Source organism: Metopolophium dirhodum, chromosome 1 (genome assembly GCF_019925205.1).
Source record: "Metopolophium dirhodum isolate CAU chromosome 1, ASM1992520v1, whole genome shotgun sequence".
Classification (NCBI taxonomy): domain Eukaryota; kingdom Metazoa; phylum Arthropoda; class Insecta; order Hemiptera; family Aphididae; genus Metopolophium; species Metopolophium dirhodum.
In genome coordinates, this window is record NC_083560.1 from 144,605,088 (window position 1) to 144,616,948 (window position 11,861).

General features: G+C 28.4%; 2 protein-coding genes across 2 annotated transcripts; both read right to left on the reverse strand.

The window, feature by feature from the left end:
• Positions 1-3,796: 3,796 nt before the first annotated feature.
• LOC132933094 (uncharacterized) lies at positions 3,797-5,725 on the reverse strand. Its single transcript, XM_060999423.1, has 6 exons — positions 5,571-5,725; positions 5,301-5,505; positions 5,025-5,222; positions 4,737-4,933; positions 4,502-4,641; positions 3,797-4,041 (listed from the first exon to the last, which is right to left on the reverse strand). The coding sequence occupies exons 1-6, from the start codon at positions 5,723-5,725 to the stop codon at positions 3,797-3,799; spliced, it is 1,140 nt and encodes a 379-aa protein (XP_060855406.1).
• Positions 5,726-5,768: 43 nt separating this feature from the next.
• On the reverse strand, positions 5,769-10,133 carry LOC132933095 (zinc finger MYM-type protein 1-like). Its single transcript, XM_060999425.1, has 4 exons — positions 9,311-10,133; positions 8,393-9,250; positions 7,664-8,233; positions 5,769-5,956 (listed from the first exon to the last, which is right to left on the reverse strand). The coding sequence occupies exons 1-4, from the start codon at positions 10,131-10,133 to the stop codon at positions 5,769-5,771; spliced, it is 2,439 nt and encodes an 812-aa protein (XP_060855408.1).
• Between the last annotated feature and the right edge of the window lie 1,728 nt (positions 10,134-11,861).

Below are 11,861 nucleotides of genomic sequence, written 5' to 3' on the forward strand. Positions count from 1 at the left end.
TACAACACCATGGGAAAATGAATGTGGAGTATTTAATTTAAATGATTCTACTCAAAATGGTTCTCATTGGGTTGCATGGAAAAAAATAAACAATACATTTAAAATATATTTTGACCCATTTGGTCATATAGTTGGTGAGCCACCAAAAGAATTTTTAAAATATTTGGGTAAAGATAATCTTTTTTGTACTGTTTCCCAATTTCAATACTATAATGATCCACCTATATGTGGTCATTTATGTTTAGAATTTATTGAAAATTATAAAAAATTTATTTAAATATCATAATTTTTTTTAATAGAAATATTTCTATTAAAAAATAACGAGTTAACGAGTCGTTTTTTTTACGTTAACGAGTCGTTTTTTTACGTTTACGAGTCGTTTTTTTACGTTAACGAGTCGTTTTTTTTACGTTTACGAGTCGTTTTTTACGTTAACGAGTCGTTTTTTTACGTTAACGAGTCGTTGATGTACTCATATGTATGTTTTAATAATTCGATGTTAAAAAAAATATATTTATATTATAATGAAATTAAACTTTCACTAAACAAACTACGTAAATTAATACAAGAGGAATTACATGATTCGAATAATAATAATTAAAGTGTAATGACCTAGTTTTAATAATAATATGTAACTCGACTGATTATTTTTTAACATCCTGTTGTGGAATGTTATCAGCTGACTACTATACAATATGAAGTATACAGTGTGATGTATACAGTGTGAAGTATACAGCGTGGTATAATTATACTAGTTTAATTTTATTTAAATAGTGTTACATAGTATACATTACATACCTAAGCATTGTGGCGTGGTGGGTTAAGGCGTGTGTTTTGAGACTGAACATATTAGGTTCGAATCTGACTGCAGCAGATTTGTTCCTACTGTGTTTGTTCTCGTAGTAGGATTTGAAATTAGGTGGGGGGCATTATAAAGCCGGCAATTGTAGCGCTTCGGGCGATTGGTGATTTACATGCGAATGTAGGTTGTCACGTGGTGCGGCCTACGTTGTCACCTTGATTTGTATCTACCTCAGTCTTGTTCCAAGGCTGACGTATATAATGTCCACCTCTGACTTTAAATTCTACAAATAAATACCTGTCTAACCCACCACGTCACAGTGCTTAGGTAAAAAAAATATCTCTGTTGTACAGACAACCAGTTAAAAAAATAAAAAATAAAAAAATAAAAAAAAAGTGAGAGGTGGCCACCATTCTGGATGTCTGTACAACACAGATATTTTGCAAATTTTTTGCATTTTTTTATTAATAATGAGTTCGTATAATTATACAAAGTTAAATATTACAAGTCCTATATTTCATTTAATATTTGATATTATCATGTCGGATCAACACAGATGTGTTTTATATGCTTATCTACACTACATATTAAAAGTTTACCCCCCGCTTCATATTTTTCATTTAAGTATAACTCCGTTGCTATTTATGTTAGAGTCTTCATTTTTACATTAAACATTTTTGATTTTAATTCTTTATAAGTCCCCCTCATAGTATCATAGTGTAAAATTGTTTTCAAAGATTTTTGGATTTTAATAACACGTGCCCAATTCGGGTGAGTGTTAAATATCATATTTTTTTTAATAAAACAATTCTATTAAAAATTAAATTAATTAAATTATTATATTCTAAGCATTTTGTGATCGGAATCTGTACCTCCCATACCAAGACAACATATTTTAATATTTCCTAAATCTTGAACAACACAAATATCATGAAGATATTTGAAAAAATAAGTACCAGTTGTATTTATTAAATCATTAGCAATTTTACAAATTTCAAGCCATGTTGGTGATTCTAGTATTTTAGAAGCATAAGGTTTTCCATTTCCAGAAATATTGTGTCCATGATCGACAATTAAAATATTTCCTTTAATTGGAATTTTATTTAGATTATATTTCATAATTTTAATATTTTTATTTTTATTAGTATTATAGTATTCAAATTTACAAAACTTAACAAAGATTTCATTATTTAATATTGAGTTTTCTATTTCGTTTTGCATTTCATTTTTTTGTAATTTATTAAAATCATTGATAGTTGTTTCCATTATTTTATTATTTATTATATTTTTAATTTTTAAATTAATTTTTTCAATTTCTTTTTAATACATTTTGCAATTAAATATGCTATTTCGATTTTTATTTTTGATAGAACAATTCTATTAAAAAATATTTTAATTATTAATATCATAAGTTTTGCGAAAAATATTTTAATTATTATTGCATTTCGATTTTTATTTTTAATAATTAAGTTTTGCGGAAAATATTTTAATTATTATTGCATTTCATAAGTTTTGCGAAAAATATTTTAATTATTATTGCATTTAGATTTTCTGATCTTTTTACACATTGTTTTCTTTGTGATCTTTTATTGATATAATATGGACTGCGCCAGGAATGGTATATATATACTACTCCTATTCATAATAGAGTTTTGGGTCAAATGAGTGTTATATAATATAATGGTCTTAATTATGTATTCTAATAATATTGTATTGATAAGAATTGCTCCCCCAGCACAAGCTTTGCTTATATGGGGTGCTGCAATCTAATTTATACTATATTTTTCTATACAATGTATAACTGTTTATTTTGTAAAATATATATTTTATTATTATTACTTATAATTGTTTTATCACAAATAAATGTGTAGTGTAGAATTGAGTTAGAATAAAGCTTTTCAGCTCGATAAGTAAATGAATGAATAAGTAAACATAATTATATGATACTTGCATATTTGTGTTGTTAAATTACAATTATATTGGTATTAAAAACTAAAATTCTACTTCTGTTTTAAGGCGTAAAAAAGTAAAAAATACATAATTTTCACAGGAAAATGAAATATTATTGAAACAGAAACAAATATTAAAACATCCAAAACCAGTGTAACTCATCAAGCAGAAATGTATTTAATTCAAAAAGAAATTGAAGATTTAAAAAAAGAAGAATCCTTCCTAAGAAATCATCCTTTTGGTTACCATTCTCTTGAATCTAATAACATATTGTTTGAATTCTACTATTAGTACTTAAATCTATGTTTGATACAATTATTGATTTATGTTCAAAAATTAATTTTAGTTATTTTTATAGCTGGAAAGTTGAAAAATTCTGTCTTAAAGACCAAATTCTCATGATTTTAATACAATTAAGATTGAATTTAGCTTAGCCAGATTTAAAACTAGTGAATCCATTGTTGGTAGTACTATTTTAACATTAATTAGTGTTATTCATGGCATTTTGTATGTTAACTTCAACCAAAATTATTGCTTGCCAGAAGGTTTCAATAATTTTAAAAATTGTAGAATAACATTAGACTGTACTGAAATTTCATTCAATATTCCTAAACCACTACTGGACCAAAAATTGACGGAAGTATAGTTCATATAAACATTAAAATACATTGAAAGGACTTATTGTAGTGGCTCCTAATGGTGTTATTACTTATGCTAGTAAATTGTATCCTGGGTCTACTTCACCTTCATTCTCATAACTTTTAAGAAGCATTTTTATGTGACACAATACACATACATAATTTATAAATGTTAAATATATATATATATATATATATCTAAAATTATTAATAATATAATATATAGGGTAAAACACAGTTATATGCACCTTAAGAATTCGTTTTTGATAGTATTTGGAATATAACGAAATCGAACTGCAAATAATCAAATAAATATTATAATATCAAGATTGATATTGTAGTGGCCCAATTTAAATACGAATGCATCGTACCTCAATAAACAAAACTTTCAAACAATTATTGTCCATTAATAATAACCATCGGTAGCATCATGCCAATTTAGTTCTCTGGTGAGATATCCATCCACACAGTGTGAGCACTGGAGCAAAAATTCTTTTATTGTTATTGCTCCTGTAGCAAGTAGAGCTGTTGCATGCTTTATACGCAAGCTATTTAAAATAAATTTGAATTTTGTGTTTCGTGTTGTAGCCATTCCTGCTGCCAATTGATTAATCACAATATGCTGCTTAATGGATATATTTTTCAAGTGATCTAGGCGTACACAAAATTTGATTTCAGTTATTTATTTCCAAAGGACATTCATTGTAATTTAGTAATATTAATTAATCTACATCTACATACATTTACGATTTTAGTCATTGGTCTTAAACTAACAATTACTATTCATAGGTTAGGTGTTAGATTTATATGCTCTACAATCCTGCCAAATAGTATGCACAAAATATAGTTACTAAATTATTAAATAAAGTAAAATGTCTTATAACCTAGGTACATGGGTCATGGATACATAATACATATTATAAGTATATAGCTATTTCTGGGTTACTAGAAATATATATAATTCTAAGACTTGACTATTATTAATGAAAGCCAATTTTTATTTATTTTCAGATTCTAACAGAAATTGAAGAGATTTATACTATTTATATTTTGTATCCCCATGATAAACAATATTTTTTTTTATATGAAAAATAAATCAAAAAAAACTTACCCAACATTCTCCACAAATTTGGGTGTGACACTTGAAAAGTCTGTTTAAGATTCGAATGGAAACTTTCCACATTATTGTTCGTTCGGCGTGGTTGGTTGTAAACCGAAAAAGACTCTGGGCCTTTGCGAGTTAGCCAAAAACTATAAAATTGAAACTATTAGGTTGTATTGAGAACATTTTATTCTCCAATGATAATAAAACATATAACTCATGTGTATTATTATACTCAATTTACCTGGTAAAATATGTAAAAAATCTCGGTATCAAAACACTATTATTTTGGGCATGCATTTTTATGTCTTGAAAACCCTGCTCGATCTGATGAGCAGGCAATAGTGCTAATACTGCACACATTCTCAAGCACATTTTAGCTTCTCTGTGCTGTTGTACGTGGTTTGAGTAGCCCATCTTCTTTATATTTTTCAGCAAACTCTAAATAATTTATTTTTAATAATAAATTACTTTAATTATAATTAATGGGGAATGTTAAAATAAAATAAATGAAACAAGAAAAATGTCAAACCTGTACAAAATGAAACCAACACGAAGATACTGTCGCTTCAGGGTATACATCAGAGAAGACGTTGCGGAGTGCAGTTTCGAAGTCAATCGTGATTGTCAATGGTCTGACTTCGGGAAATTTACGAGAAAATCTTTCCAAAACTTTCCTATATGCAGCCTCAGTCTTTACTTCCATCAATACAAAGCATACAGGAACAGACTAGACAAATGCATGTAGGTAGTTTAATATTTGTAATTTATAAATTTAAATGAATGGTAATTAATAATTATTTTTTACGTGATTTTGCAGGATCAAATGCAACATAAACAGTTGTCTACAATGAGGCATTGACGGCACTACTTTGAACGTTGCATCAGCGTGTAGTTCCGTGGCCCCCTGATGCACTACAGCACTAATGATTTCTTGGAACGTAAACATCACGCTATACTTTCCATCATTGTCCACTATCCATTCCTGGTAAAAATTATAGTTGCATTGATACCTGTAAATGAGATATTTAAATTACAACAATCAATAATTTTTAATTTTATTAATATATAATCTTACCTATCAGTATTCATATCCAAGTATTCCCCTAACTCGCGTAATGTGGATGGTACTGCTGGACAAACACTTCTTCGCGACTGCCGAATGGAAGACTCCGCTGTAGGCCAACTATACACTAAAGCCGCATCCGGATTCCTATCAAATTTATGTTTCATAAAAATATTGTTTGCATTTAACAATTTTAAAATACATTATAAATCACCCATACCTAACTATTTCTTCATCATATATAACTTTTAGAGGCGTAGTCTCTGTCTTTGATCTTTCAATCAAAGTGCTCCTAAAACGTTTAATAACTTCTTGCTCATTAAACATTGGACCATGAGCTTCATGAGTGTGAGATTTTTTAGCTATAATAGTGCCATTTTCCATTTGTATAGCTGTGCCTTTGCAGTACACATTAGGTGTAGCACAGATATAGTAACTGTAATAATTATGTTAGGGACAACATTTTAACTAACCATTTGTTATGTATAACTGTAATTTTTTAATAAAAAAAAAAATAATGAAAATTTGATCTTGACTTACCGTTTACCTCCACGAGTTTTATTTATTTTATAGTGAAATCCTTCGTGTTCCAATTCAAAAAAAAAAAATAAAACAAACAAGCAAGCAAAGCAAGGTAAAATAATTTTAATAAATTTTATTTAAATAAAAATGATCAAGTAAAATGGAATTGTATTTAAATGATCAAATGACAAGTACAAAAATGTAGAAACAAATTACGATGAATCAATATTTAGGTTGAATACACTGAATACAAATACTGTTGTATAACACTGCCGTCATAAGTAAAAACGCCGCTAGTTGAACGATTTTGAGGAATACAATTATAAAAATACAAATCATAACATCTTGTACATTATAATTATTTAATTACTTCGAAAGTAGTCTAGACGTCTAGACGTCGTACCCGCATATTGTGTTGTCTCTGTCTTACTCAAAAACGTGTTGGCACGGGGAATAAACCGAGAAAGTTACATAACTAAGAAACGAAATTTTCACCACGTGAAAAGGAGAACTTTAGCTGTGCAATATCGTTTTTATTTTTTCGATATCACTTATACGAAAAAAGTTCTTATTGTTTCAAAATCCTTTATTTTTCAAACTTTAATAACCTAACCGATAACGAATAAATAAAATCGATATTACACAGCCAAAGTTCTCTTTTTCGGTTCTTACCCACGCAAAACAGTTTTTGCTATGTTGTACATTTGTCAATTATGGACTAAAAAATATAATTGGTATATTCCAACTCTTCAATAAATATTTTGAACATTATAATATGGTGTATACAAAATGTCCATATTCAGTTAAAATAGCATGTAGATTGATTGTATCGTCTTGTAATCTTCGAGGCTCAATGCAGTGACACCTCTAGATCAAATTTATGTTCTCAAAAAAACCGTGTATCGTGTTTAAGTTTGAGAAATTAGAAAAACAAAATTTCTCGCCAATTTTTTTTTTGAATAATTCAAATATTGAACACTTTATTTACCTACTTAATAATTGAGATAAAAAAACTATTACTGGCTATCAAATGATCTAGGTACGCTTCTGCTTCGATCCTCGAAGGTTTCATAACGATAGGACTTTTATTGAAGGATTTAAGCTTTTAGATAGGTTTTTCAATTTCGTATTATATTGAAAACCTAAATCATTCAATATAAGTTCTATCGTTATGAAACCTTCAAGGACCGAAGCAGAAGCGTACCTAGATCATTTGATAGCCAGTAATAGTTTTTTTATCTCAATTATTAACTAGGCAGTGGCGTAACAAGATGGGAATGGGCCCCGGGGCAATTAATAAATTAGGCCCCTTAATTCTGTATATAGGAAAGACCACATTATACGTTACATTGTTGTTTAAAATATAAATACCTCTATAATACCATTAATGAAAATAATAAAGTTTATTATTATGTGTTTATTAAATAAACACATAATAAATTGATACTCAAAATAAAAAGGAAATCCATTTAATTACTAAAACAAATTTTAAATATTAACATTTTATCATTATTAATTTATTAATTCTATCTAATCAAATAAAATAAAATAAAGGCTATCAAATCAAATTTATAATCTTTTACGAGCTTTAATATTAGCAAATTGATCTATCACTTCACTTAAATCCAATTTTGAAGCTGCTTTGTTTTCAACTGCAATCAATGATAAATATTTGAGTCGATCTTGTCCGGTACTATTTCTAAGATAATTTTTAATTATTTTTAGTTTGCTGAAGGATCTTTCAGCTCCTGCTGAAGTTACAGGAATGGTATAAAATAGTAAAATTGCCATGAACACTTCTGTTATATCACATTCCATCACTCCGAATTTGGTTATTATATCCTTGCATAACTGGTAAACATTACACGTCTCAGTTAATTCAGGAAAAGTTCGATGGTAAACATTGAGAAACTGGAGCGAAAAATTTGGTCCTATTACATCTGAATACTTGCTTTGAAACTGATCACATTTTTGCAACAGAGTTCTTTCGTCAATACTACGTAATACTTTTGGAGTTAAAAAATCAAATATTTTGTTGACTTTACTCATACCAATAAAACGTGTATTTAATTGAGTGATAATTATGTCCAATATATTATTAAAAATGGTTATTTTAAATATCTCTTTTCTGTTACCAAATCGGTGATCAGAAGCTAATTCGTCAAAGTGTTTTTTAATTTTACTTTGCCGTTTTACTTGAAAATAAAGATCAATATCATATTTTTTTGCAGTTTCTGTGGCCTTATTGTAAAATGATTCAAAGTCATTTCTGTACATTTTCAATTTGTCTTTAGTCTCTTCTAAAACGTTACTTGCTTGATCCAAATCAATATCAACTTTTTGTAAAATTTTGGATGCATAATTTATGTTGTTTAAAACATGGTACATGAATTCACAAAGCAACACAAATTCAAATTTAAACAATTTTTTTTTAATATTATCTGCTTCATTGCGTTCGTCAACATTTTTTGAGTTAAGAGCTATTTCAGATAGACATTTAATAATATCAAAAAACCGGAGTTTAACTGCAGTTATTGTATTTATCCTACTAGACCATCTTGTCGGATTTAATTTTTTCAAAGTGACTTCAGATTCGCTTGTAAATTTTGATAACAGATCCCAGCGCTTAATACTGTTTCCCAAAAAGTTATACAGCTCTTGTAAAGTAACGAAAAAATGCTGTATTTCCATACAACCGCGAACAGCATCGTTTATTACTAAATTTAAATTATGACTGGCACAATGTACATACTCAGCGTTTGGTTGAATATCCTTAATATGCTTTTGTACGCTATTATACCTACCACTCATTACACTTGCCCCATCATAACCTTGGCCTACACACTTTTTTAAATCAAGATTTTTATGGGAAAATAATGTAATCACCTGTTTAACTAAATCTACAGCACTATGCTTAGTGACAGCATAAAAACCAAGAAACACTTCTTTTACTTTTATATCAACTGGCTGCCCATTTTCAGACCTGGATATTGCTGCGTACCTTACAACAATGCTCAGCTGATCTACTTTTGCTATATCTTGCGTGGTATTCATAATAATAGCGAAAAATGGCGATGCTCGAATGTTTTCCAACAAATGGCCTTCAAGTGTATTACCTATACACTCAATCATTTCATTTTGAACGGTTGGACTGAGATATCTCGTTGATCCTATAAATAAAAATAACTACAGTTAATTAAAATGATTAATATTTAAAAACATTTCATTACCTTTTGGCATTTCCAAAACTTGATTTAGGACTTGATCATATCTGGAGACAAGTTGTACAACTGATAAAAAATTGCCGTGATATCCTTCTAGACTTAAATCCTCCCGATGTCCTCTTAATGCCAAAGAATTAGTTGCAAGAGTAATTATAATATCAAATAACCTTTGAAGAACCATTCTCCAAAATGATGCTTCTTTACGAATTTGATTTTCAAGATCTTTGTCAATATTTATATTTTTTTGCCACATTTCGTATACAGCACATGCCTCAATATGGTTTTTCGAAAAACCATGTTCCTTAATTCTTTCTGATAAGTGCTTCCAGTCTCGAAGACCCGTACACCAAGTACTTCTTTGCAAAGAAAACAACCAACACGGTTGACAATAGGTTGCATCTAGCAATGGGGAATAACATAGCCAAAAACGGTTAACTGGTCCATATTTAGTTTGAAAAATATAATATGATTCAGAAAAACTCCTGTTGCCCTGATGAGGGTCTTTTGGAAATGGTCCTGAAGGTTTTAATGGTCCCATATCAAAAATAAGTCGTTTTTCAGTATCATTTAATTTTTTGTGTATAAAATTACCTAAGTCATTGGACATTTTAAATAATTCGGAGACCAAAGGTTCTTTTATCGTGGGTGTTGTCAATTTTTCATTCGATACTGATGAGTCAACATTTTCCGTTTCAGTACTAACAGTACTTATATCACATTTAGTTTTAGTTAAAAATTTATCCATTTTCGGCAACTTTTGTTTCATTTCTTCTCTTTGTTTTCTCTGTTTTCGCTTAAATGCACCACTGGTTTTATTTTTTGTATCCATAATACACTTCTTTATAACAACGTTAAAAGCTATCGAATTAATACAATTTTAATGTACGCACTGCGCTACGAACACGATAACGGTACGCTGATGACTGAATAGTGAATATTATGCTACGTAAACATAATTATATAATAATATTTCACTCGACAATAATAATATATTATAAGTAATAGGTACAATAAAATTGACAACAGACTATTTGTGGAAATTCCTATGTACGTCCCAATCGTCTTTAATTAACTGCATTGAGCCTCAAAGATTACAAGACGATACAACCCATATTGAAGGTACTAGTACTTCAAAATGTATATCCAATGTTGTGTTGTTTGCTCAAATATATATATTAGAGTGTATTGACCTATTATTTTATAGGTTTTAATTTGTTATTCTTATATACCTATCGATTTATAATAATAAATAATGAGCTACACGCCTACTAAAATAAATGCGAAAAAAAGTTCAAAATATTTATTACTTAAAATGTTATACAGACGTATACTATAAGAAAACGTCTGGTTATACGAATAATCACTTAATGTATTTTTCAACTTTTTGCTACTCCGATTACGGGCGAAAAAATGATCGCACGTATTTCGACCATAGACCATTTTAGTAATCACTGTATCTTATGAAAAAACCAGTCTGTTTTTGTTCATGTACAAAATGTATCTGAACCACTCAGAACCCCCTGCAAAAAAGTTCTAATGCTGTGCCTGATAGTTATTAACATAGCATAGTGTGTACTGAAATAATTCAGATTTGTTTGTTTAATTAATATAAGTAGTATTAAAACAATTTTGTTAATTTAACACAAGAAATTGATAATATTTTTAATAAAATTAACTTAAACTATAAACTTAGTGGTTTATTTTATTATGATTGCTTCTAACAGTAATTCAAGAAAGATAATGTGTTTAGTGGTGCAAATGTATGTCTTCTTGCCAATTATAAAATATTAGGTTGCTGAGTAGGTATAATATTACATATAAATAATAATGTTTATTTTAGTAGCAGTAAAAAATCTGTATGAGAGATACATTTCCAATTTGTTCTACACTTGTGGGCTGTGTCATTATAACTCAATATTTTTGTGATATTAAAAATATTTTGAAGTACGGCCTGCAAATGAGTGTGGTGGTAGTGTAGTGGTAATAGTAATCTATGCATAATAAGCCGTCTAAAAACACAAATATCACAAATTTGATACAATCAGAATTCAATTAAAAGTTTAAAATTAAATGTCATACCCAAAACACGTATTATAAGATGTTACAACCAATAGGTATTAGGTAGGTACGTCGGTAGTATACAACTTAAGCAATAAATTATTATATTAATTTATTTATTTTTAAGTTAGTATTGCTAACTTGTAGTTATAATTTATTAGCAGTAGTTAGGTTTTTAGATATTTTATATTAAGATTTTTGTATTTGTATGTTGAAAACGCTGTTATTTAATTTTTAAATATTCGAGAAATTTATGTCTCTCTGTTCTCAAAATCTGTAATTCTGTTGCAGCCACAACCCGACAACCGTGGTATATACATAGATAATAAAGATATCTTTATTATCTATGGGTATATAGCACGATTTAAGATATACAGTATATATAGTATATTATCTTAAATCGTGGTATATAGTTTAAATAAAATATAATTATTATCAAATAATATAATAATTATCATTCAGTGGAACAATGATGAAACCTCACATACAAAAATATAAT

Excerpts from the sequence above, each read along its gene's own strand:
- LOC132933094 (XM_060999423.1), bottom strand. The coding sequence starts at position 5,725 with ATGAAACATAAATTTGATAGGAATCCGGATGCGGCTTTAGTGTATAGT. Across the intron at positions 4,642-4,736 it reads TTTTTTACATATTTTACCAG|TTTTTGGCTAACTCGCAAAG; the intron begins GTAAATTGAGTA and ends TCAATTTTATAG. Across the intron at positions 4,042-4,501 it reads AAATTTGTGGAGAATGTTGG|ATCACTTGAAAAATATATCC; the intron begins GTAAGTTTTTTT and ends GTGTACGCCTAG.
- LOC132933095 (XM_060999425.1), bottom strand. The coding sequence starts at position 10,133 with ATGGATACAAAAAATAAAACCAGTGGTGCATTTAAGCGAAAACAGAGA. Across the intron at positions 8,234-8,392 it reads TATTGATTTGGATCAAGCAA|CTTCTGATCACCGATTTGGT; the intron begins GTAACGTTTTAG and ends TTGACGAATTAG. Across the intron at positions 5,957-7,663 it reads ATTTGCTAATATTAAAGCTC|GCACAGCTATACAAATGGAA; the intron begins GTAAAAGATTAT and ends TGTACTGCAAAG.